The sequence below is a fragment of the Eretmochelys imbricata genome, chromosome 17 (genome assembly GCF_965152235.1).
Source record: "Eretmochelys imbricata isolate rEreImb1 chromosome 17, rEreImb1.hap1, whole genome shotgun sequence".
NCBI lineage: Eukaryota > Metazoa > Chordata > Testudines > Cheloniidae > Eretmochelys > Eretmochelys imbricata.
In genome coordinates, this window is record NC_135588.1 from 9,126,177 (window position 1) to 9,153,528 (window position 27,352).

At 45.6% G+C, this 27,352-nt stretch overlaps 1 protein-coding gene across 2 annotated transcripts in view; it reads right to left on the minus strand.

Annotated features, from left to right (window-relative positions):
• Nucleotides 1-3,315: 3,315 nt before the first annotated feature.
• AKAP1 (A-kinase anchoring protein 1) overlaps nt 3,316-27,352 on the minus strand; it is a 43,357-nt gene continuing 19,320 nt past the window's right edge. Inside the window, exons 2-11 of one of the 2 annotated variants that reach the window (XM_077836475.1) lie at nt 22,671-24,399; nt 18,028-18,161; nt 17,049-17,175; nt 13,967-14,094; nt 12,168-12,345; nt 9,702-9,852; nt 8,305-8,372; nt 6,850-6,923; nt 5,553-5,618; nt 3,316-5,404 (exon numbers count right to left, since the gene is read on the minus strand). In XM_077836475.1, the coding sequence (XP_077692601.1) occupies nt 5,342-5,404; nt 5,553-5,618; nt 6,850-6,923; nt 8,305-8,372; nt 9,702-9,852; nt 12,168-12,345; nt 13,967-14,094; nt 17,049-17,175; nt 18,028-18,161; nt 22,671-24,375 (2,694 nt within the window). In that variant the 5' untranslated portion in view covers nt 24,376-24,399 and the 3' untranslated portion in view covers nt 3,316-5,341. Of the gene's footprint in view, nt 5,405-5,552; nt 5,619-6,849; nt 6,924-8,304; nt 8,373-9,701; nt 9,853-12,167; nt 12,346-13,966; nt 14,095-17,048; nt 17,176-18,027; nt 18,162-22,670; nt 24,400-27,352 lie in introns of those variants that run through there. The other variant, XR_013348243.1, reaches the window with a different exon arrangement.

Sequence of the window (27,352 nt, forward strand, 5' to 3'; positions counted from 1 at the left end):
TTAGTTTCTAACGCCAGGGGTCACATCCCAGGAAGCCAATATGAGACAGGGAGCTATTGTGCGCCACCCATTTTCCTTTATTTTTTCCTGCTCCAGGAGGCTGACTCTACTGCCCCTGCCACTGTGGCTGAGAACTGGCTCCGTTACACTGAGGATTTGTTGGAAAGAGCCAAATTCCTCTCTATTGTAACTTCACAGGAGTCAAGAGTTACACCTGGGCAGAATGAATGGAAACAGAAAGAGCTCTGGGGCCGAAGTCCGTCACAAGAACTTGCAGCATGCGAGTTCGGCAGGAGGCCAGGCAGAAAAACTGCCCCCTCCTGAAGAGCGCTGCATTCTGGTCTCGTTGCACACCAGCCATCGCTGTCTGCAGAGAAAAGCCAGTGCCTGCCCTGTTTCACTTGCTGCGAGTATGAAGCTATCCAGACGGAAGTCGTAAAATTAGGTCTCTCCAGAGGCCTCACTCATTTCACCCATCATACAAACACTGCTTCTCTTTAAAGGGGAAGCCCTTTGAAGGGACAGTCAAAGTAACCTTGTTGGGATGGCTCACCAGTCTAAGCCTTGGCTAAGGCATACATAACACTCAGACCGAGGTTCAAAGCCAAGAACTAGACAGTCATTTGCCAGCCCCCTTTAGTAGCCAAAAGATGGGATCCCTCACAAAGCCATTAGTTGGGCCCCTAGTCACTTACAGCTCAAGAGTTAGCAGGATGTTTCCACAGCATGAAACTCATTACTGGAATACGCAGCCATGCGCTCCTGTAAAGAAAACAAAACCTTCCTCTGCTCCAGTTGCCTGGATGCTGCTCCTTTACAGTTCTTTTCCTCTCAGGCTCCTTCAGTCCAGGGCAGATCATGGCCTTTCCATTCATTCATTTGCAGTGTGTGTCTCTCTCTCTACACCTAAATTGTCCACAATATTTAGTAACCTCTCCATCTCCCCTCCCTGTCCTTTAGTCTTTCCCCCTTCCCTTCTCAAGTCACCTTTCTTTCTTGGGCTTGGCTGAGCTCCCCTGGTCTCAGCCACCTCCTGTTGGCCACATTTCCCACTGATTGCAGACAGCTGCCCTTGCTTCCTGACACTCTTCACAGCTGACCCTACTTACTGCTTGGACCTTGCTACTCAATTGTATCAGTGCTGGGATCAAGCAGCACTTTCCATCTAGTAAATCCTCTGAATTCCAGGCTTACAGCAGGGGACCCAATTGTCCTCCTAGGCAATACTGAGCAGGCTGCTTCTACATGTATTGTATCTGGGGCATAGGCCAGGCACTGAAGTGCTGTTGCTCAGGCAGGTGTCACTGCACATTAAAAAAAAAGGGCTACATACTAATCAGCTGGCATTCAAAAACAGCTCAGAAAGCAATTTCTAATCCTTATTAGTGCTGCAGAAGCCTTCATTAGGCCCATATGAGGTTAAAAGTGAAGTATTTTCCCATCTTCCCCTCTGTACTTCAATGACATTGAGGAGTCTAGTTTTGTCCTCAGTGTCCCAGTTACTACAGATTTAAATGGTGGAAATTCCCCCTGCCCAAGTTCCAATTAAGGCAAAGGAGGATTCCCCTTACAGTTCTCTCTCCTGGAGAATGAGGGCACAAAACAAGATAGGAACTTCCCCCCCTATTAAGCTGCCAATAGCTGTTGGGGACTACAAACTTTTAGCACATTATTGCAGCAGCCAGGGAAAACACAGGCATTAAGATGAATGGCTAAGCTTCGTAATGAACAATTACAGCATAGAAAGAGTTCCTCCCCAGAGACACATGCTAGGAACTCTGGGATCCTACCCTGAGCTTTTAGAACTAAAAATCACCCACTGGCTTGTTTGACAAGGCTCTGACGACCATTAACTGGATTTTGGGAAAGAGGAGAGGAAAAAAAAAAAGTGTCCCCTCAGGAGTGAAGTTTTTATTTTAAATAATTAAGCATCCAGCTTGTTTAAAGAATCAGCTCCCACCTTTGGTGAACTCTTAGCAGCCTCAACCACATTTACTCTTTGTTTTTGCTGCAGCTCGTCAAGCTAGCCTCCTCAGCCTTACATTTCTAGTGCCATGGGGAGACAGTAGAAAGGTTTCATCGTGCACAGAGGCAACGGAAAATGCGGACAGTTAAACTACTTACAGAGAAATAGCAAGATTGTTTCAGTGCAGCGTAAGGTGCAAATTGTTGTTGGGAGTCAGAGTAGCTGTGCCCAATAACCGTGCTATGGGAAGAGTAGCTTGTAGAGAAGGAGGTTGCATTGTGTCTATTCTGAAGGGGTCTTGAGTATAACTAAGAACTGGCCCCTTCTCAGGGTTGGTCTACACTACAAAGTTAGGTGGGCTTGACTACATTGTAATGTCCTTAAGCTGACCGCAGCCCCTGTGTAGACATGGTGAGGTCAATGGAATATTTCTTCCCTTGACATAGCTACTGCCTCTTGCAGAGATGGATTTACTACCTTGCTGTAGTATGTGTCGACACTACGGCTGGGCCCTTGCCCCATTTCAAATGTAGGCCATCCCTTCACTCAGTGGGTCTGGACCCGGGAAATTAACTTCGTAGGGCAGCTGCTTTCGGCAACTATTTTTTAATACCTAGCCTGAGAACTACGCAAAGGGAAATTTGCAGACCTGAGAAAGCGAGCAGGATTCCTTGTGTACATTCTCTGTACAAAGATATTTATTAAATTAAAAGCAGCTACCCTGGGCACACACAGTGAAAGCTGATGAGGATCCTACAAATGGACGACAAGCTGCACAGACTCTCACACCGGCTTGTAACTCATAAAGTGCTGGTGGCAGGGGAGTTTCTCAGTGAAGAGAAACAGTGGGTGTGATCTTGAGGGCAGCAACCATAACTTCAAGTGCTGTAAAAATACCACCAGTCCGTATGCTAACTGGGACGGATCTCAGCAAGGACCACACACATCCTTGCCCTGCTGAGATGCAGAAGATCAGAAAGCTCTCCACAGGACAAAGATCTGTCTTGGAGAAGGAAAAGCTGGCCTAGAGGATAGGACACTACGACTCAAGAGTTAAGAGTTCAACTCCCAGCTCAGCCACAGACTCCCTGTGCGACCACAGGCAAGTCACTTATTTACTCTGCTTCAGCTCCATGTTACAGATGTGCAGCTAACAGCATTGCCATACTCACTGGGGCATTGCAAGGATGAAATCCACTAATGAGCGTGTGGTTCTCAGACACTATGAGGGCCACGCAAGCGCCTAGACAGTGAAGGGCACATTATCGTATTGCTCAGCACACAAGAAGAGTACACCTGCTAATTTCAGAAGAAACCACAGCCTGCAAAACTAGAACCGGTATGCTTGGGACTTGAATCTTCACAAAACTCAAGGTAAGGAACTCCTTTGCTGTGACATGAGGTCACCTCTTTCAAACTGCAGCGTAGCTCATATTTCATCTGCATGTAATATACTCTTCCCCCGATGCACCAGTGCTTACTAGACTGCACCGCAAGGTTTTTGCAAAGAATTTTTTTTTAAAAAGGAGTGTATAAATGCTGTATCCAAGGTCTTTCACAAAACTTGATGTAGCGATCAAAGAATTCAATGAACAGGGGGTTTGAAGGTTCACCTTTGTGTGTCCCATTTAAAGCCCATCACTATTTGGTCTCACCTGCCACTCTATCAAGTAAAGATCCCTTCCCACCCACACCTATACCACCAGAGGCCTGGAAATGAAGGCTCTTACTCACCACATTTTGATTAAGATGGCTTAAAACTGGAGCTTTAATTGAAATGGGAAACACATTCCAAGAGGATTTTTTCTTTTTTTGGATTTAACCAACCTATCAATTTTGTTTTCATTGGACATCATTATTGCTAACATTAAACTGTACACCCCCAAATAGAGAGAATTCATAAAAAAGAGAATACATTCAAACCATATCTGAATGGATCTGATCAAATCCTGGTGTAGGCAGCTACATTCATGTCTGCACGGTGGACCAGCATGGCAGCTCACCAAAAGTAAAAAAAAAAAAGAAAAAAAAAAAAAGAGTCTCTGGATTGGTCCGAAAGATTCTCATTTTCCAAGGCTTGATTATACCAGTGCTTTCCTGTCAAATGTCTTCCCAGCCAGCAACAAACCTCAACTCAATACACATGTCTAAATGCAGGTACATTACAATATTTTTTTAATAGTATTAAGTTATCTTAAATTATTTGAACAAAATTTTAAATTCCACATTTGATATCAATCTAAAAGGGACCAACATAAATCAAGAGAGAGAAAGAACACCACTGCAATATCAATTCCAAATTGTTACTTTTTTTTTTAAACAGATCTGTACAGCAAAGGAGTCAGTGATCACAAATCATACCATACAGCGATCTAGAGCAACGCTAATCCTGTACACAGCAGAGCAGAAACACTCCCACATTCGGATGTACCAAGTACGTCAGCTGTACTGACGGATTCCAAACCGTTTCTACTTACAGAGGACATTTTGGTGTGGAAAAAAATTCTTTAAGTTCCCTTCGTGATTTCCAGTGTTTCTCTTTTACAAAATATTACAATGATTTTATATATATTTACACAGACTTGCACAGCTAGAAAATGGTTACAAATTACAATCGGGTTTGGCAATCTTTTTTTTTTTAAATACATGATCTGGAACTTAGCAGATTTACAATCTATAGTTGTAGTGGTAATTCATCCTACATTTCAAAGGTCTGCACAGATGAAGTTTTCTTCCCATGCAGCTCAAGCCTAAAACATTTCTACCAGGAGACATGTGCCAGGGTAAGTGCCATGAATGCAATTCATTTGTCTCCCAGCATCAGTAATGGATCAAACTAACAAAGCTTGTGCAAGTTGGTGGCACAACATGGAAAAGTCAATAGACAACTGAACTTGAAATCCCTTATATATTTGATGTTGGCTTTCTAGGCAGCAAACCTATTTCTAAGAAACAGCCAACATCACTTTCAGAAAAAGCAGCCACTGAACCTCTGGGGCATCTGTGCAATAGACCTGCAGCCACAGTAAACACATGGTAGGGGTGTTTCGTTAGCTTCAAGCAAACCCCACTTTTTTTTTTAAATAACTCTTAGAACTAGGCCAGGGACAGGTTTTGTTTTAAAGCTACGGTATCTTTTTTATGGCTTTTAGTAACTCCCTGCCTTTCACTGAAATGAGGTATGTATTTCAAGTGAAATGGTAACAGTCAAGCAAACAAGTCTCAATGGACCACAGGGTTTTGCGCAGTGGTGTAAACAGACACGTCTTCCCTACAGGATTGCCAAACCCAATTCTAATACAGTGCAAAAAAAGGTTTTTTTTTGTTTTTGTTTTTTTTTAGAAAAAAGGGTCACTTGGGGCCTCTCAGAGTTTACTAGTAACTGTCAATCCACTGAGCAAATCCTCTTTCCACCAAAGCTCTGTTTATTGACACCACCTAAGGAAAAATGAGAGAGACACAGATGAAGGAAATACCAGCCTAAAAGCAACAGTAAAAGAAATCCCCATAACTCAAGCAGAGGTTTTTAAACCCACGTCTGTAGTCTATACAAACCAGAGCACTACATTTCTGCAAGTGTACGCACCTCATCTCCCATCATACTCCACAGCTGGATAAGAGGCAGGCCCGTTGCACTGTCATAGTTTGTGACCTGGAAACAGACATACGTGTTAATATATAGCACAGCAGACAAGCTGGTGCGTCAGTGAGCTGAGACATAGCTTTGCTGCTGTTAAGCTCTCACTTCTTGGGGCTGAGAGGGAAAACAGTGGCACAGTCTCCCCATCTATAAAATAAAGATAGTTGCCTCCTTTGACCACTGCTTTAAGAACTACAGATCAAGAGCAGCATGAGAGAGCTCGGTGTTATTACTCAAGAGAACACTTGGTCCATGCTTGGGAGATAAGATTTCACTAGCATGAGTCCTAGTAGCAGGTAAGAGCTGAGTGTTTTCCATCTCCAGAGGGTTTCACTTAACTTTTGATTTATCATAGTACTATGGATTTTGATTTAACATAGTACTAAGTTACTTTAGGATAAGAGAATCCTGCCCAAGCATAAGCAGCATTGACCGTTTTCTAGACATTTCATATATTCCAGCATTATAATCTATGAAATACAAGAAGGGACTATTGTGATCATCTGGTCGGTCCTCATGTATATCACAGAGCCTAGAACTTCCCTGAATTCATTCCAATTTGAACCAGAGCATATCTTTTAAAAAAATGGCCAATCCTGATCTAACAATTGCCAGTGATGGAGAATCTACCACAACCGTTAGTAAACTGGTCCAATGCTTTACTACCCTCACCATTAAAAAAAAGGAGTACTTGTGGCACCTTAGAGACTAACCAATTTATTTGAGCACAAGCTTTCGTGAGCTACAGCTCACTTCATCGGTGAGCTGTAGCTCACGAAAGCTTATGCTCAAATAAACTGATTAGTCTCTAAGGTGCCACAAGTACTCCTTTTCTTTTTGCGAATACAGACTAACATGGCTGTTACTCTGAAACCTGTCATTAAAAAAAAGTTAGCCTTATTTCTAGGCTGAATTTGTCTAGCTTCAACTTCCAGCCATTGGATCTTGTTATACCTTTGTCTGCTAGATCGAAGAGCCTGCTATCAAATCTCTGTTCCCCCATCTAGGTACTTACAGATCATGATCAAGTCACCCCTTAACCATCTCTTTGATGGGCAAAATAGATTGAGTTCCTGGAGTCTGTCACTTTAAGGCATGGTTTCCAATCCTTTAATTATTCTCATGGCTCGTCTCTGAGCCCTCTCTGATTTATCAACATCCTTCTTGAATTACTGACACCAGCACTGGACACACTATTCCAGCAGCCATTGCACTAGTGCCAAATGAAGAGTAATATACAAACCTGTGCAAGCAGAGGTGTACCTCTGGTCATTTCACTAACGGATGAGTCCGCTTCTGATGAAAAGTGATCCTCATCTTTGGAAAGAAAAGGAGAAAACAAGTCAGACATTCACAGGCTCATAGGTTTTAAGGCCAGAAGAGACTATTACAATAATCTAGGCTGACCTCCTGCATAACACAGACCGAAGAACCTCACCTCACTCATCATTGCTACGGGCATCTACAGTATATGAAGCCGAACGAGACCACACTGAAATGCGTATTACAGAGGGGAGATGATGAACACTTCTCTTTTTAAAAGGATCCTAGCTCAGTAGCCACGTGTGCATAAATGGATTCAAAGTAATTGCTAAGGACACTTGGTGTTTTCACATACAGTAGTTTACATTAACGTTTCGGTTTTCAATGTGGCACTCTTGAGCCAAGGAAGCTCAGGACCTCCCTTGCCCTGCAGGGAGTTTAGTGAACAGGAACTCAGCACTATTTAATGGAATTTAATCGACAGGATAAGAAGTCCCTTGCAGGATGGGTGGAATTTTAACATTGCAAGCTGCACTCTTCGTTAATACTGTCTGCGTATTCTTCAATGACACTCCCTATGCTGCTGCAGATGTTGCAAGAGGTGCCTTATTGCAGAGCGCATGCCAACAGTGAACTCTGCTGCTGGTAGCTTGGGATGGAATGACTTTCGACCTTTGCCATCCATCTACAGCCTCGCCAGAGGCAAACCCTGTGCCTTCTGCCCGTGCAGGTTTCCTCTCCTGATACCCAGAGTCCTGACATCAAAGGGTGCTATCAGTGGGTCGGGCTAACATCCTTCAATATTGAGAACTGAAAAGCCTTTTAGGCACCTGCAAAACATGGCTGGATTTCTATCGGCAACAACATAAGAAACGTTCGTGGACACCATGAATTTCCCCTCCTCTTCGAGCACTGAGGCAGTTTTTAAGAACACTCAGAATGGTACATACCATCAATTTCAGTATGGGAATGTCAGAGGTTTGTCTAGTAGATCTGGGAATTAATCTGCAGGTGTTTATTTAGTTACCTTAAAGGGACAGTACACTTGCTATCTATCTAGTTCATTGGCAAAGAGGGGTTTAAAGAGTAGTTCTAGGTCCTCCAGCTGCCCTCTGGTAGTTCTGCCAATTTATGGTTTTAAGTTATATTCTTATTTTTCCCCTAACTCTCTTTCTCTTTCCACCACAGCCGTGTGAAAAACCTGCACACCGAGTAGACAGGAAAGATAGTGGAACTAGTTCCACAGTGCTGGCAAAGGCAAAAACCAAGCAAGAAAAAAAATAATTTTCTCATCCACTTTCTAGTCCTCTCAGATATTGTACACAAAATGGTATGGAGAAAGTCGAGACAACTCTGGCTTCTGAACGGATGCCATCCTGTTTAACCAAGCACCACAAGCACCCATCATTAGTTTCTCTCCAGTGATTTGTGTTACCTGAAAGCGGCACCACATTGTCTAATAAAACTTCTGCTCCTTGGAAGGGTAGTGTTACAAAATCAGACCTTAAAAGAGAAGAGAATCAACTTGAATAGAAGAACACACCTCTGCCCTAATTCCTTATTACTCTTTAAACTGATGATGGCTGATATAGCAGGAATTCATTTGCTTCAGATTAGTTACAGCTAAAAGAATAGACACGGTACGCATAACAAGGGTTTGAGCAAAATTCGTACGAGAGGAGCGATCATCTTGTGGCTAAGACGATCATCTTGTGGCTAAGACATGGGAATGAGAGATTTGGGTTCAAGCTCTGGGCTCTTCCACCTAGTCTCAGTTCTCAAGGTGCAAAATGAAGATGGAGTACTCCTTCTCTCCCGTCCTTCATCAACTCTGATGAAGGGACATCGCTTACTATGTGCTTGTTACACAGAGTGCCTAGCATACTGGGGTCCTGACCTCACCCGGGTCCTCTAGGCACCACTACAATCATGAGATTGCTTCCTCATCTTGCCCACCACTCCATCCGTACAAAGCCAGAGCTTCCTCATCCTTCCTACCACTCATTCAAGCTTCTCCACTTGGAGCAGGCGTACAGACCAGGCCAGTGGCAGGCACACGTTTCAAGCACTGTAAGTGTTAACAGTCACTGGTACCTTGTCTACCAGCAGCAAAGCAATGGCAGGAAATTTTAGAAGAACCTACACCATGCCGAGGTAGGAAGCTGGAAGTTAGACCCACGTGCAGGGATTACGAGTGCTTCTCCATTTGTTCTCCCCCCAAGTTGTCTTCCCCTGCCCTGGCTCTGCACAATCTCATTATTCCATACCACAACGCAGCCATGCAAATGGTGCACCACTGGGACTGGGGGAACCCGCTCTGAAAGGGCAATGTCTCTCCCTGGTCCAGCTGGGCACGTGCTACGTATGCAGTGCCTCATCACTTCCCACCAGGAAGAGAACAACAAGGGCGTCAGTCCCCAAACACACCCAGCATGTCACTACACAGGGACACAGTTTTCGTGACGCAGCCCAGCCCAGCGGATGGGGTATTGGATGCAGCACGTAGGCCGAAGGTCTATCCCTGGCTTTGCTGCTGGGTGCCCTTAGGTACATCACTTTTTTGTTCCTCAGTTTACCCACTACTTAAATGAGGATTACATTTGGCCTCCTCTGTGGAGCGCTTAGACATCTATGGATGAAAGCATGATGTAAGAGGCAGGGGAGTCTGTGAGGAAGCCAGGTGTCCAACATGGTTGTATGTTGCTGAGAGAACCACTCCCCCCTAACGCTTTCATCATACTGCGGAGACACCTACACCTATCAAGCCATTACACTCAGTTATGAAAGTTCTTTTTTTTTTCCAGTCAAGGGAGGAAAAACGTAGTTCCTGACCTGATTTGCCTGAGTGTGTCGATTTTAACTCTCTCGTATCCTCCGTAGTCCACATATCTGATCTCCACTTCATTGTTATCTTTGAAGTAGTCGACAACCTGAGCCCGCCACCAAGCGCCATCCAAGCCTGGAGCAGCACAGATCACACCGACTGCAAAGCAAAATAGGGCGGAGCGGGAAGATTCAGCATTAGTGCCTGTTTCTAGAAGTCCCATTGGAACAGGCTCCTGTGTCTGCTGAGGAAGAAGAGCAGCGTAGGGGAGGACATGGGGCTACCTACCCATGCTGCTTTCAGACGAGGCACCTAGCGCCCTGCAGCAGGAAGCCAGCAGGATCCAGCAGACAGAGCACTGGATCAGGATTTAGGAGTCCCGGGTTCTATTGCTGACTCTGCCAATGACCTCCTGGATGACCTTGGGCAAGTCAATGCACCTCTTTGTGCCTCAGTTTCCCCTCCCACCTCTTGTCTTGATTATTCTGATCACATGCTCTTAGGGAAGGGCTGTTTCTTGCTGTATGAACGTACAGCGCCAAGCACAAGTATGGTCGGCGCCACTAGCAGCTGCAGTAACAGTACACTTTTAGCTCTGCCTTGCCCTGTATAGTGATATTAAGTCGACGTAGGACTAACCCCACCTGAAGTAATAAGAGGCTTTTAAACTCTCTAAACGTACTTAGCATGTTCAATTTTGCACTTTTGTTTGTTTTAAAGTAGCAGCTCAACATGAGAAACTTGAGCAAGGGAAGTATTCAGAGCGTTCGCGACCAACTGAATAGTCCTCTACGGGGGCATGGTGAGTCTGAGTGACGCTGTATAAAGTGGACAAACATCTGTTCTCCGGAAGGTGCCTTGAAAAGAAAAGATTCAGTTGAGCTGCGACCTTTCTGAACCACCAAGGAACAGCCACACACAGACCCACCCCCTGCTCAATTAAACACCCCCTTGTTTAAAAATGGGTACACCATGCTGGACCCATACACCATGCTGAACTGCTTTAGTGAGAGAGAGACACATACAGCAGAAACAGCCATGTCGGGAACGCTTCTCCCCCACCCTACAGTGCACACCAGCAATCTGGAGGCATTGCCAGAAATTATACCTCTATAAAGGAGAAAATGACGGTGTTTGATAGCAAAGAAAATAATCCTGATGTTATAATTAGGGTGCTGGCAGCAAACATCTTCAGGAATGTGCAGCAATGCTGCTCCCTGACTGACAAGGCTAGAGAGAGAGATGAAAACACCAGCTATGGGAAAGGCAAATAAAAAACGCCCCTCCGCTCCCACCGAGAAACTGGTAACACATGCTTCTTGTAGCAATACCGCTCATAAGAACGGCCATACTAGGTAAGATCAAAGGTCCATCTAGCCCTTTGTATCCTGTCTTCCGACAGTGCCAGGTCCCTCAGAGGGAATGAACAGAACAGGTAGGTAATCATGAAGTGATCCATCCCATTGCCCATTCCCAGCTTCTGGCGAACAGAGGCTAGGGACACCATCCCTGCCCATCCTGGCTAATAGCCATTGATGGACCTATCTTCCATCAATTTATCTAGTTCTTTTTTGAACGCTGTTATAGTCTTGGCCTTCACAACATCCTCTGGCAAGGAGTTCCATAGGTTGACTGTGCGTTGTATGAAAAAAAAAAAAATACTCAAGTTCATGCTTATATTCATGCTAGCTCATGCTGTGGCAAGATTTACATTCAAAGCTTTTGGAGTAGTTTATAACTGGCCAGAGTAGCTCTGGTTTGAATTTACCTTGGTAGGAAGATAGGAATTGCCAGACGGGATCAGAACCAAGCCCCGTCTAGTTCAATATCCCATCTCTGACACTGGCCTGCAGCAGAGGCTTCAAAGGAAAATGGAAGAACTCTGCAATAGCCAGACGTGGAGTAGTCTTCCGCCCACATTAGGGCTCATCCTGACCTCTAATGCTTTGACCTTTGCTGAAGACCTGAAGCGTGAGCTTTAATACCCCTTCCACAAAGTCTATTACAGGGGGCTCGCTAGTAGTTTTAAACACAGCTTTTACATTGATCTTCCACAGCGCCCTGCCCAATGTTTAGGAGCTACAAACACCCATTTATTTTGCACATTATTTTCCCAAGTTAAGTCTCCTTAGAGGAAACTCACATAGCTTAATTAATTTGTAAATAATGTTATGTGAAGAATGATTGCATCTCATTTTTACATAGGTTTTCTGTGGTCTGACCCATGACAAATTCTGTCATAGACCCTCATCTCTGGAGGGCAGGGCAAACTTGAGAACATGGAAAGCTTGTAGTTTGATTTCTCAGGGAGTGCAGGGGAAAGACACTGAAAAAATACCTTTCAGTGAACTCTAGACTCAAGTTACTCTGAAGAGCAGAGGAGAAAGTCTGCTAGATGCTACTAGGACAGACCAGGGACAGATCCCAGGAGGAGACTTTCTGCTTGACAATTCACGAGGAACAAATTGACTTGCCTTCTACTGGAGTTGGCAGAGTTGGAATTCCAGGCTGAGAATAGCAGACATACATCTGCTGGTCCAGACTGCGCAGCACGTGGAACGTGGGGTGCGTGTGCTGCTGTACAAACATGTGTCCTGCGTCGATTTGGTTAACAACAATTACTTCTACGGTGACTCCATCCGGTAGCATGAGCTGCCACAGAGAGAGTTAGCATTACGTTTCCATTAATGTACTATTGCAACGTGAGCTTCACTCATTCCAAAGGTTAGTAATATACTCAGTTTCTTATCTACTCTACTACAAAAAAAAAAAAAAAGGCGGGGCCTAAGTGATTCAGGAATTTAGAAGTGGGCTCTTTAGATCTTCACCTCTAGGAGACTAGTTTGAACCTAGGACTAGCTGACGGAGCATCACTGTTCACATATGGTCTCATGAAGGGGGATCAGATGAGTGTAAATTCTTTGGGGAAGCAATTGTGTATGTTGTGCAGCAGCACGCACAATGACAACACTAAAGGATGCTATTTATCAGTAGGGCAGAGAGACTATAGGCAACAACATTGCAGGCTCATTTTGTGCCATCGTGCCAAAATTCCTCAACTCTGATCTGGCAGAATCACTTGTTGGAGAAAGTAGTTTAAATCCATGCTCATCTGAGCTCCTGGCCTCTCTCCTGAGACTGCCAAATAAGTAGTAGTTTGTGATGGTGGTTTTGGAGATGAAGACACTTTCACAGATTTCCCTCCCAAGTCATTTCACATAGGCCATTGCGCAGCCATCAGAATTTTGATGGTATGCTGTAACTTAGCAGAACCTAAAGGCACCTACCACAACCTGAGCTGTACTGGAGTTTCCCTTTAAGGTTATAAACAGAAACCTAAAGGAGAAGGCTCAAAGAATTAGAAACATTCAGCCCCCTTGCTGCCTGTGGATGCACATATAGGTATATATTCCTAAGCTATATTCAGCTATTTAATGGATGTTGGAGTCCATGGTGTAACCAGTAGGATCTGTCACCAAATGGACTGTCAGTTATAGACAACATCTGGAAAGGGAAACAGATGTGAAATATTGTGTGGACAGAGTGGAGGTTGATTACAATGCCAGATCTGAATAACTGCAATAAGACGCTTAAAGGGAATGTGATGCTACTGGAAAGTAACAATTCAGTATGATTCTACCAGTCACATGACAACCAATATATATAGACACTGATTGTCTCAGTCTTTGACCATGTGGCAAATGGACTGTAAGAACAGAACCAGAATATCTCCTCACTCACAAACCAAAAACCCAAAGAGTTATTTCCTTGAGCAAACATGTCTAGATCGTAGGCAAAAGCCCATTATGTCAGACTTGTAACTGCCAGAAGTTAAGCATGTTTGGGTTGAAGGTTTGGGTACATTTTCTGAGTGTGTTCCGGGAAATTAAACACAGGGCAGCATGACGACAGATGGAAACAGTCTGACATGCAACAACCGCATCTGTGCTGATCAAGAAAAGCAAAGGACATTCTTGAAGGAATCTTTGTGGGGCTGCTTGCTTGTACAGTGGCTGCTATGGAACAAGAAGTGGTCTTTGTTCTCAGGCAAGGAGCACGTTTACTCCGTACATGCCCGGTCTTTCCAGCACATCCATCTATGGAACTGATGATGCCTAGTCATTGTACGATAGGCCTACTCAATAAGGCCATCCTTGATATTGGACACTCAAAATGAAGGGAGAATGCAATGTGGCTTTATGCATACATCTCCTACGCACGTCCATGGAGTCTGTCTATATAAACACAGCTGGCATGCTGCGTTGGGGCTTACCCAGGAAGTCATAGGGAGGGAATGCAGCATCAGTGATGGGGCTGGAGGAGCGTAAATGTTGGTGAGGCTCAGTTCCTTGAACTTCTTACCAATCAGACTCAGCGCTTTGTCCACATGATGCTGAGAGCCTGGAAGACAAAAAGACCGAGTCAAATCGCGTGGATATGTTGGGCACACACTTGAGCCCCAGGTGCTGGAACGAGGGGTGCTGCCACTCTCCCCCTGGCTTGAAGTGCTTTCTATCATATACACAGGGTTTACGGTTTGGTTCAAGGACTCTCAGCACCTCCTGCGACTGTACAAATTGTCCCAGCGCCCCTGACCGGCAGTACCTTTTAACTCCTCCTGAGTGATACGATTACATACAGATCTTTCCTGTCTATACCAGCACAGCTGTAAATAAAACTGGGCCAAGGTATCTCCTGCCATGCAATCACTGTGTGCTGGTTTCTGCTTCACCGAAGAGGGCTATTCAATGAGTGCTAAACCCCACATTAGATAGCTAAAACAAAATCCCCAGTGTGGCGGGGTTGTGCGTGTGTTTAAGTTTCAGTGACAGAGTCTTGACAGCTGATATTTTCAAAGCCATGCAGAAGATCCAGCTACATCCCTGCTATTAACTTTAGTGAAAGATGCATGGTTATATCCTGCTTTGAAAGTCTCAACCACACTCCGTGACCCAAAACGCTATTATGCTAGTGCAAGGAACATCCCTCAATCTGAGGAAACAACCAACCAGCACAGCATCTGTCCATGATGAGCCAAGCACAGAGATTAATATAAGAATGGCCATACTGGGTCAGACCAAATGTCCATGTAGCCCAGTATTTTGTCTTCCGACAGTGGCCAATGACAGGTGCCCCAGAGGGAATGAACAGAACAGATAATCATCAAGTGATCCATCCTATTGCCCATTCCCAGCTTCTGGCAAACAGAGGCTAGGGACACCATCCCTGCCCATCCTGGCTAATAGCCATTGATGGACCTATCCTCCATCAATTTATCTAGTTCTTTTTTGAACCCTGTTATGTTCTTGGCCTTCACAACATCCTCTGGCAAGGAGTTCCACAGGTTGGCTGCGCGTTATGTGAAGCATAAATGGCAACACATACTTTTAAAACCATTCAGTTTTAATATAGTGTCTATAGTGTCTGAGTAACCAAGATAAAGATTTTTTTTTTTAAGTGATATTTCTTTGTACAGTGGCTCTTTAAAGATTCTGGCAAATGGAATATTTTCCCAGCTCCCCACATCATTTACAAAAATATTTTAGCACAAGTTTATTTTCAGTGATTTCTCTTATCAAAATCTACAGCAACTTATTTATGTTGATTACAGTGGTGACGAGGTTACAGCCAAGAATGGGTTCCATTGTGCTGGAACAGGCACAGCATAAGGGTATGCCTCCCACTACAGAGACTATGCCAGCACAGCAGGGCCCTGGAGAGTAGACACAGGAACACCACATCCCTGAACAAATTAACTATGGGCATGTCTACACTTACCGGGGATCAACGCTGCAGCAATTGATGCACTGGAGAGTCAATTTAGCAGGTATAGTGAAGACCTACTAAATCGACCGCAGATCACTCAACACCTACACTGGGGTTTTTTGTCAGCATGGATGTGTCCTTCAGGGGCGTGGTGGTTTTTGTTTTTAAATACATGCCTGACTGATGCAGCTATGCCAGTATAACCCTCCAGCGTAGGCCAAGCCTGAGAGAGTCCCTGCCCTAGAGAGTTTACAGTCTAAACCTATGAGGCAAAAGGGATCTAAAATACAGGTGACGTGAACAATCCAATGGCCGCAAACATGTTAGTTCCACTTTTCTTTGTTTTCGTTTTTACCTAAATCCGATCAGCGGGGTTGTTAGCAGGGGATTAGCTAGAGGCTACCACATTATAGGCTACATACCTGCGCTAGCCACGCTCTAGCTAGCTTGCTGAAAACAGCAGTGAGCCCATGGTGCCATGGCACGCAGCACAAGACGGTATGTATCCGGGGGGCGGGGGGAGTCAGGCAGGCTCATGCAGCCGGCGCTGAAGCCCGCACCTTGGCGTCCTCGCTGCTATTTCTTAGCGAACTAGCTAGCGTACAGCTAGCGCGGGTATGCCTACGTGCACTGCAAATCACAACCCCAGCTGCAGTGTAGACGTAGCCTCAGAGGAACTCTTGGTGTCTCCATATCACTGTATGTGCAGACATATGGTTAGGGAAACAGATATAGAACAACCTCTCTCTCTCACATCTCTGTAAGCGAGTTTGGGAAAATGGTACCCCATAAACCTTGTCCAAACTAGGGAAATATGGACATTTTAAAATCCTAGTGTGGAAAAGACAGTTGTGTGTTAACACCCATGAGCTGGTTGAGGTAAGCCATAAACTCGGTAAGTTTATGGAGGAGATGGTATGATGGGATAACATGGTTTTGGTAATTAAATATGCATGGTAAATAGGCCCGATGGGCTATTAGATGGGGTGAGATCCGAGTTACCCAGGAAAGAATTTTCTGTAGTATCTGGCTGATGAATCTTGCCCATATGCTCAGGGTTTAGCTGATCGCCATATTTGGGGTCGGGAAGGCATTTTCCTCCAGGGCAGATTGGAAAAGGTCCTGGAGGTTTTTCGCCTTCCTTTGTAGCATGGGGCATGGGTCACTTGCTGGAGGATTCTCTGCTTCTTGAAGTTTTTAAACTACAATTTGAGGACTTCAATAGCACAGATATAGGTGTGAGGGGTTTTTTTTGTAGGAGTGGTGGGTGAAATTCTGTGGCCTGCGTTGTGCAGGAGGTCAGACTAGATGATCATAATGGTCCCTTCTGACCTAAATATCTATGAATCTATGAATCATATGCTCCCCCCACGATTTTACTGCACTAAAAATTCACCTGCCTTCCTAGCATAGACATGGCCTACCACTGATGCTATTTGAAGCACCCGTGGTAGTATTTTGAGCACAGGACTCAAAGTTAAGTATCCAAACTGCAGTCAGGTCTTCATCCCTTTATCTAAGCACCCAGAGATTAGATTTCAGACAACATAGACTAAAAAAACCCCACAATTGGGAATCATCTCACTCACCTTCTATGTGACAAATCTGGACATCTTGGGTGTAAGGTAGCGTTGAAATATAAATTTTGGCACCAGAAGTTTGCTTCAGAAAACTCACATACCTCCCCTGCTTGCCAATCAGCCGACCAACCAAGTGCTTGATGGAAAGATGGAGAAGTCACAGTTAGGAGCAAGAACAGCACCTTGGATCTTTAATTTTTAAATGATTAATTTCACCTACAAGAAATGCCACAGGGTCTGACTGGGCGCTGGGGACCAATCGGAACTCAGCGCAGACTGGGCTTCTACCAAATGTAAACTGACACTGGCCCAGCAGAGTTTAGGGAGATTCTGTTTAGTAGCCCAAGGCAGTTTCTGATTTACTCACATTTTGTTAAGTCCATCTTTCTAGTCTGCAGAAACAGCAAGTGCAGCACAGACATGAAGGCCTGATGTAGGTTAGCGTGATTCCTGAAATCAACGGAATTGCCCCATCTCTGAATCTGGCCCCATTTCTTTTTATGGCATTGTGCTTTTCACTGAAAAGAACCCTACGTTCTAGTTCTTTAATTACAAGTTTCTCTGGAGAAATACTAATAGCCTGTCCTCATTGGCCAGTGATATGGATTCTTCTACCGCAGGGCTGATTCCCTGTGCCTAGGTTACACTATCCCAGAAAAAGAAGCTTCTCACGTAGTTTAATGGGGCCCCACCGCATGGCATTGTGCGGTGGAAGTTTATCGCTTAAAACCGAAAATTGGCAGCCCTACAAGGATTCTTTGCATTTGGAGTCCTTCAGCAGATATTTCAAGGAGTGTTAAGCCCCAACACCCTGAGGGGGTAGGAAAGCATAGCACCCCTTTTATAGACAGAGGGAGATACAGAAGGGCCATGTGCAGAGCCCGGACTAGAACCCAGAAGTTGACTCCCAGTCCCCCTTTAAACCATTAACCAACACTCCCCAAGGTCAGTGCAGGGAGTTACAGATGCCGAGTATTTGGCTCATTACCTTTGGCACCTCTATCTCCCAGATAGTGAGCTCAGACTTATTGGATTCTACTCCTGGCTTGGAGTTCTGGCAACTCTCCGCCTTCCCAAGGGCACAGCCGCTGTCCACAGAATCCATGCTATTTACATCTGAACCTACAAAAAAAAAAAAAACACAAACAAAAAACCCACACCACCACCATACCATGACATTCAGACAGTCTGCATAATCCAAGCTCTTAGACACCGCATGAAGGCTGACAAAACTCCCATTTCACATACATCCTTGATTGTAGGCCCTACTGTACATTCCCACTTTACGCTCTAGATTGTGAGTCTGCTATTCAATTCTCAGCTCCTCTAGGAAAAACGTGTGTCAAGGGCTGCTCTGTGGTACTTATGGGAACAGGCCACTAGAAACAGACTTCTGTCCCCTAAAACCTCCTGAAGAATTCCACACCTGTGATATAAATCTGAACCTAATTAGGAACTGCTGTGTTCACAAGCATAATGTGTAATGCAATGGGCAGCATGTAAGACACCAAGAGTTTGTGCAGGGTTAAACACAGAAGCCAGGTGCTATTACTAGTGGAATGCAAACTCCATACAGTCACAGGATCAGAATTATGTCCCCTTGGATTAAATAGGACTGGCAGTGGAATACTAGCTGTGAGAAGGCTTCTTCATACTTGAGACTCCAAACCTAGCTATGGGTTATTGGGGAAAAGGGAGATGGAGTCTTTTCCACTGGAAGCCTCCTGTCATCAGATCACTGCTGCCCTGGACCAAGGTAGAAGCAGTGGGAAGGATAAGCCACCGCCAAAGATCTATGGCTTTGCAGCAGACCACATGTGCCGTACTGAGGAGCACCCACACATCACTGACCCCTCTGCTTAGCAGGAGGGGCCCTGCTACTTCAATGAGAGAGGCCCTGCAAACATCAATAAAAGATAGATTGAAAGCTCTTTATGGAAGGTTGTGGCTGCTTCAGTGCAAAGCACAGACCCTTCCCACAATTTGAATGGGAAGTGCCATTGTTGTGATGCTCCTGAATCCTCCCACCCGTCGCTGGAAGGGGGAGGAAATCTTCGGAGCAATTGAAGGGACCTTCTTCAAAGACTCATGGAACATTCCAGCTGCAAAAAAACCCCATCTTAAAAGGGCTTCAGGATACTATGAACCAGACATCTCCCAAGCAACTCAACGAGGCAGGTCCTGCTGAGGCTAAAGTACGCTGCTCCCCATTCCAGTTATTAGGCTTGAAGAAGCCTCTGAGGGGCAAGGTGATATTAAAGATCTTAGTCATTTTGGGATGGGATGTGGGAAAGCCCAAGGAACTTAGAGACACATGGCAAGCCAAAGATCACACGCCCGGGCTCTTGGCAAGAGATGCATCTTGACACATGTGATTTGATAAAAGCAAGTTTCCAAGTGTGAAAAACAGGGGCCCTTTGTTAAGGAATTCCGTTTAGTTTCATTGAAAACTGGAAGGGATCACTTCAAGCTGAAGTTCAGAGGAGCTGTTCCTTTAATGGGAATCAGATTCATACCACTGGAGTGTGAGTAAGCAGATCTTTCCCTATTACTCCTCAGTTGAGCACACAACACAGCATTTAGGGAGAGTCTGTTTAGTAGCCCAAGGCAGTTTCTGATTTACTCACTTACTTACTTAGAATGCAAACTCTCTGGGCCAGGGACTTAGTGTCTAGCACAAAAGGGCCCCTGACCTTTGAATGGGGAATCCAGATGTATCCGATGCTTAACACCCAATAATTAAGCCCAAATACTTCTCAAAAGCTGCTTGTGGTAGGGGGGTTGAGATTTGGGGTTATGATTCCCCATGGTTAGCTAGCTTTGGGCCTCTGGGAAGCAAGGCTAGGACAACATCTTCTGCTTGGGAAGGGTATGAGAGATACAAGGTATATCAAGTAGTAATGTAAGAAACCTACAGGCCCAAGCCTGTAAAATATTAGCTTAAGCACTTTGCATGAGCTATGCGGCCTACAAGCCTTAGCGTAAGTGAGGTCACTGCTGTCTAACTTAAGTCACAAGATATCATAAGACTTTGTTCTGGTGAAAAATACACCGACACCTAACCACAAGAACGCAGTTGATGTCAGTCTGGATATTTTAGGATAGGAACATCAGCAGATGTTCAACCGCATGATTGTTACTGTAGCCAACTGATGTATATGTTTACAAGCCTGAGAGAATTAATATACCTAACCTATAGCATAAGGACACCCCAACGTTATTAGGCTGAGGAATTTCGTTATGGACAAAGAAGGCCGAACATTCTTATGAATATTTACAGCAGCCACGAGACCCTATAGCAGGGCTAACCACAGCCTAGACTGTTGAGACCTTGACCATTGGACCGTTTTGGTGCGCTAGAGATCACCCTCCTGAATCACAGCCTGCCTCGTCAGCCCTAGGTCTCCACAAGGATGGTGTGACTGTACGTACGACAGGACACCAGACATGAAGTTAATACTGTATTACTGCTGCCTACGTGGTTGGGTTGGATTGTTTGTGTTCACTAACCGTGTTAGCAAAACCATTGCAAATTCAGAAGCTTTTTCCTCAAGTATGAGTGTTGCGACCCTGCACATGGGAGTTCCCAAATTAACAGTACCTCTAATGACTCTGGGCCTAATCTGAGGACTAGAATTTGCCAAATCTCAGAATGGTAACTGGGAATACATATCAATAGATCAGGCAATGGAAGGGTGAGAATCTGTTAGTCCCAGTTATGGGAAGCCACCGATTTCTTAAATAGCATCTCAACACTTCAAATATGGTTGGGGAACGGTGTGAAGGAGAGGCCCAGGAGATCATTAAAAGGATGAGAAAGGTGATAAGCTCCCAGCAATCTGCCTGTTAGCACATTACTGGGACGTGGATCCAACAGTCCTCGCTTGCTCTTCTGTATTCTGGCCACCTGGCTCCACTACACCAAAAACTCAAGGGACCCTAGCAGCTGCTTTGTTTCTGCCACTTCCTGAGTCGGGCCAGAGCTCTGATACAATTGGGTCCGCTATCTGCCTGGCGGGTCTCGATTTAGACTTTCTGATCAAGATGCAGCTGTGACACGTGGGGATTTCAGGGAGGTGACAAGGATGCAGGAGGTGGCTTTTCCTGCTACACCCCCTTTCTTCCCTTTCAGCATTCAACTCGCACATGCCAAGTAACCTACATCACCCTCTATGCCAGTGGTTCTCCACTAGGGGTCCAAGGCCCCCTGCGGGGGGCTGCGAGCAGGTTTTGGGGGGGGCCACCAAGCAGGGCCAGCATTAGACCTCCTGCAGCCCGGGGCAGAAAGCAGAGCCCTTCCACCTGGGGCTGAAGCCGAAGCCGGAGCAATGTAGCTGTGTGGGGGGCCTGTGCCATAAGGCCCCAGGCAGTTCCCCTGCTTGCTACCCCCTAACACCTGCCCCTGGCTTGTATATGCAGAAAGCCAGTTATTGTGGCACTGGTGGGCTGTGGAGTTTTTACAGCATGTTGGAAAAGAAGAAGGTTCAGAATCCCTGCTCTACATCACCTCGGAGTTCATCCTGGCGTGAGAGTTTTGTCGCTTTCCTGTGTGGTCTCGCTCCAGCCCCTGTATCAGAGCTTTTGTTCTTTCCGCTAGTCATTCCGAGAAGCGTATGCGGCAGGGTAAGAGCAATTCCTTCCTTTAGTAAGGAGCGTTTCTTACAGAGGGGACATCTAGAAAATGGTTAATCCTGGTCTCCTATTAAAAGCTGCAGAGCCTGCTAGCTAGCAGCAGGCAGCTCTCCTGTTACTCTGTAGTGACTATAGAATGCAGCCTGTCTTTAGGAGCTGTTTGCCCTGGAGGGTTGTATGAAGAATGTTTACATACAGCTTTTAAGGCTGAAGTTTGTGTTTAGCCTAATATAAAGCCGCAAGGGAAACAACCCCCGGCTTTCACACTACCCACCCACTAGCTAGAGAGAGGCTACAGCAAAGAAACGGAGGAATCCTCACAAGCCAAACACATTACACATGGGCACGGGCTACTGAGATCTCTCGTCATGCACCCACTTTCCAAGCAAACAGACCGTGTTAGTGCCGACACAGATGACGCTGTCTTAGGACCTCAAGCAATTGCCCTGCTCCATCTGTCCGCACGTCCATGTGTCTCAGAAACTGGCATTAGCGCAGCCCTTTGGTGAATGGTCCACACCGAAGGCAAGAGCCTAATGCTTACAGCCAAACAGATGCTGCCTGAACTCAAGCGGGAACAAGCTTGCGCTTCTGGGGCTCATGCTTGAAAGGTGCTGAGCTTCCTGGCCCCGATCCAACAAACACTGATTCCAATGGGACGGCTCGCGTGATTTAAGTTAATCATGCACTTAAATGCTTTGCTGGATGGGGGCCAGCATGATGAGTTTCCTGGACACCACGTACCTCGCTACGGTTTTTCCTAGAGCTCCCATCACTGTGGGATGCAGGAGCTGGCAGCCTAGGGTGGGATCATTCTGTCCATCTGAGCATAAGACACATCTACTAACAACTTGGGTAGGATTTTTACCCATGAGCAGGCCCTCTGAATTGTGATGAGGGTTGGGGTTATGTCTGCTGAGCAGGACTTTTCAGTGCTATCCTAATGTACCTTCCCCCATGTGTCTCGTGTGAGGCTCTCAAAGAGATGTAAACCCTTACCTCCCGAGTGATCTGCATCTGTCTCCGCTGTCCAGTGCTTCTCGTGTCTCAGATCTGCACCATCCCCTTTCAGCACCCCATTGCTGTATGGCACTTTGTCTTCCCCTAATATAGGGGTCTGAGGTTTCTCACTCTGTGCCACGTACTGCTCTGCAGAAGTGTCCTGGATCACAGACATGCTCAGCAAGTCTGAATGCTGGCCTGATAGGAGAGACAGTGACGTGCTTTGCAAGGGATCCTCGACATTCGTCCCATCTTCAGACGTACATGCGCTGCACCCAGAATCCTCCGTTACCGCATGCGATTCTTCCAACGATTCTCCATTGTTCGTAACCAAAGTCCGGTTATCTCCTTGGGTTTCACTGTGCACAGGTTTCTTTGGCCGATGGTCTTTTGGGTCCACCTGCACTGGGTTAGATAAGCGCCCGTATTTCAAACAGCTGGAATACGACATGTAACGATGGAGTTTCTCTTCCGATAGGGGAACAGGTATTGTTGCAACATTCTCTGTGGTAACTGCTTCATTCCCCCTGCTAGATTCCACTGCAAGCATCTCATCGGATGAAATGCTCACTCTCTCCAGCGGTCTATCAACCCGGCTGACCGCAACTTGACAGATCCTACTGGACACATCACTTACTGAACTAGACAGCACTTCCTCAGTAGCTGCCAAGATGACTTTGGAAATAATCTGTATGGCTGCTTGCTCAATTTTCTCAACTTCATCTTTGTCCAAACTCACTCCTCCAATTCTCTCTCTTTCCAAACCATCTCCTTTTGACTGCATATCCCTGTAGCACTTCTCTTCCCTTCCATGACATTTAGGCACAGTACTGACGGTCATCTCAGACACCTCCTCTTCCCCGGACAGGTCCGACCCAGCAGACTCTACACAATTATTCAGTAGCTTCCCAACTACAGACTCTCTCTTCCAAGGGACAGTGTCCTCAACTTCCTTAACATCATCTTCATCTATAATGGCAGACTGGGCAGTGGCTGAATCCTCTGGTTCAGAGCCAAGGGCCAGCAGGCAGCCAGTGTTTGAGGATGTAGCCACTGGGCACTGGATTTCCTTCGATGGATTCTCCAATGAATCGTGTGTCATATCTGCTTTACCACTTTCCCCAATCTTTCCCAAAGACTCTTCTACTGACACTACCCCGGAACACGCCAATGGCTGCTGGTCTGGGGTTCCACTGAAAGCTGACTCCTGCTTGGTAACAAGCACAGCATTGTCACAGCACTCTACACTCTTCGGGGCTGAACGGGGAGACACTTGTGCAAGGGACCCGGTTTCATCGCGAGACGCTGCTCTTTCCAGTTTTTCACTGTCGTCCTCAAACGTGCCCAATGCGACGGTCGTTATTGTGGTGGCAGGATGGTCCCTGGAGGAATCTAATCTCTGTTGAGCGTCACATGCCAGAGAGGGTGTCATTAACCCTACAGACAGCTGGGAAGTTAAGGTTTCATTCTCTGGGCAGTCCTCTTCAGAGGGCACAGGCAGTTCTTTAGTAGCATTTACTGCTTCTCTGGACAGAGGTTCCTTTATGGGAGGTCCAATCCTCTGATCTTCCACGCCAGCTAATGCTTGCCAGTCGCGATTGCTTGTACGCTCCTTTTTACGAGAAAAAAACCACCACCAACCAATAAGTGCCAGCACTCCAGGTAAGGCGTACGGGAAGAAAGTGCGGAAGCGTAAAGCCATTTTAATGAGCCTCAGCAATTATACCTAGAGAGGGGAAAGAGAGAGAGATGTAACTAGCATTAAAAAAATAATAATATGATTCCTAAGAAAGAGAGAGAAGTTATATAGCAGAATTGTAATGGGATGGGAAAGGATAAGGGAGGGGTCAAGGTTCTGCAGATTCCTCAAATATTTATTTTGGGACAAATCTAGCTAGTGGTACTGACTGCTTTCAGTGTAGCTTAAACCTCTCTCTCTTCCCAAATCACTGGCAACTTTGATTAAAAGCAAAGCACTTCTGTCTAGCTAAAGGAACATCTCTGCTATGTCAGCATGGTCCAGCGCAGAGGGCCCTAGACTTGCAGTCAGGAGATCTGGACTCTATTTTAGCTTCTGCCACTGTGGGGCTTCATTACCTTGAACAAATCACTTCACCCCTTTGGGCCTGTGCCTCGCCTCCCACACTTCAGCTGTCTTGTCTATTTAAACCACAAGCCCAGCAGGGCAGGGACTGTCTTACTATGAGCATCCACTGCATTTAGCACAATGGGGTCTAATCTCAGACTGGGCCTCCAGGAACAGCTGTAATGCAAATAAAAACGAGAAGGTAGGACAGCTCAAGCGGGTGCCAGCTATTTAATACCAAAAGCCAGTATGTACTAGACTCTGCCCTTTCCTCGTCCAGTATGTTTTCCCACTCTGCCTTCTCTTGGCTCCATTTCCCGCTCCCCACTAAGCACATCTCCGGTTTCCATCTGCTTAGGAGCTGCTGTCAAAAAGGAGCAGAGTGCTGAAATTTTGAAGCCACAATGTCTGAGTTGTTTCACAATGAATATGCCCATCCATAAACATACCACTGAAATATTAACTCAAGGAAACACGGGTACACAGGTGAATATTCTCATTTGTACCATCGAAACACCCAGCTGCTTTGACACACAAGATTTAGTTCTGCAGTTCAGCAAGAAGAAAGAACGGGACATTTAAGAAAACTGTTTATCTCAATTAAAAATGGCAGAAAGTGTCTGTGCTTAACAGATCCCAAGTGCGCGGCCCAATCAGAAGTCAGAAGTTCCTCTGAAAACTTGTTCTCTGAAGTGAAAGCCAGCTGGTCTAAAAAACACAACACAGAGCAGGCAACCCAGCCCCTCACCTAGGACCTTACTGCCATTACTTATGACATAGTTAGATTCATTGGAGGTGGAAGTACTACGCTTGCCCACATACCCGAAGCTACAAATGCTTTAAGACACCCAACTCCCTAACCGGTCACAGTACGCAGGATATCACAACACATGGGATACGGACACCTGGCATGCTGCACACCGAGCATTTCCAGAAACTTACGAGTCCTTCTACCCCTTGTGCTGATCAGCTGATCTGCAAGTTAAGCAAGACATATGTTGATACCCCTCCTTCCCTACTCTTCTCAGTCTATAGCTGGGTCTTTGCCTGAAGGATGCAGCTACATAATGCAAGAACTGAAACAAGTCAATCAGCTCACCGTTTTAATTATGGCAAATTGGTTTTAGAGAAACCAACCCACAAGAGAATGAGTAGGACCTACAATATTAGATCTGTGTTACACAGACTACAGCATGCCCTGGGGGAGGGGGAGGAATACTGGAAACTGGTTTCTAGAACCAGTAAAACTGTTTCCAGAATGCCATTCAATTAAAGTGATTGGTATTCAGGCAGCCCACTGGAAGCAAAGAGTTTCAGGAATATTTGGCTTCTTGAAGGAGATGGAGTCATACAGATTCCACGGCTGGTTAATTTAACACTGCCATATTGTAGATATTCAGTCAACAAGCCTTTCTAAACCACTGGATTTCAAAATGTGGAAGCAAAGGCTGCTAACAAAGTCCATGCTGTCAGAGGAGAAGCCCTGCTTTATCACTGAGGCCAAGAGCTTGGTCCTACCAGAAGATCAGCATGGCTAACAGGAACCTCTAGAGGTCTGGTAGCAAGGGTTAAAGCCACAGTTTAAAAACAAGAGTTCCACAAAGGATATAAACTCTCATGCTTTAAGACTTGAACCAATCTCTAATGGAGTTCAGGGTTTCCTAATGGCAGGTTATTTCCTAACCTGGGTTTCACGCACCTTTGTCTGGAGCATCGGGTACTGGGCATTGTCAGAGACAGGATAGCTAAGTAGAGCATTGGTTGATCCAGCATGGAAATTCCTAAGTATTTTCCCCAGGAAGTGAACATCTACTTAACATTTTCAGACTGGTAGTTCACTGACATTCGAACACAAAGCAGGTTATTTAACTGGAGAAGGGAAAAAACCCTTACACCCTCGAATAGCTTCATTTTAGTTATACGTATCTTTCCCCCCACCTCCCATCAGATTGTAGGAATAAATCCCTTTAGGAATAAATGTAGAGCAGGAATCCGAATCTCTCTGACTGGGTTCTCCTTGCTGACATCTTAAAAAAACCCCAAACACGATGCCCTAGGGCTCCCGTGAGGCTGGCCTGCTTGGTGATGAGTCAGCACTCAGATAAGACTGAAAAAGCCAAAGGAGATTTCCTTTGTGTCACAAGGAAACGCTCCTCTGGAAGCCTGGTTACAGCTTGGTCTATGAATAAATTAGCAGGAAATATAGTATCACTCCATGCCCCTGAAGGAGAATTGATGCTTTGGAGGTTAACATTTGAAGACAGTGTTTTGGGGGGAGGGAGGAGCGTAAAAGTTTCATTATCCTGTCTCAACAGGGACTGAGATTAGGCTGGGGACAGTACAGCTTTTTCTTATTTTAAAATTACCTGCTGTATTTAGTTACATTAGTGACATGAGACTGATTTAAAGGGACAAAAATCAAGGCAACTCCAAGCATCCCTAATTCACCTCCTGAGCCTAAGAGCAGGCATAAGCCAGCTACACCTCCTGGAAGCATGGATTTCTTGCCACAGCCAAGTGGACTGAGGCCAAAGCAATAGTAAGATCTCCGTGCATCCTGACTTTTATCTAAGTTACAGCCTTTCTATCATTA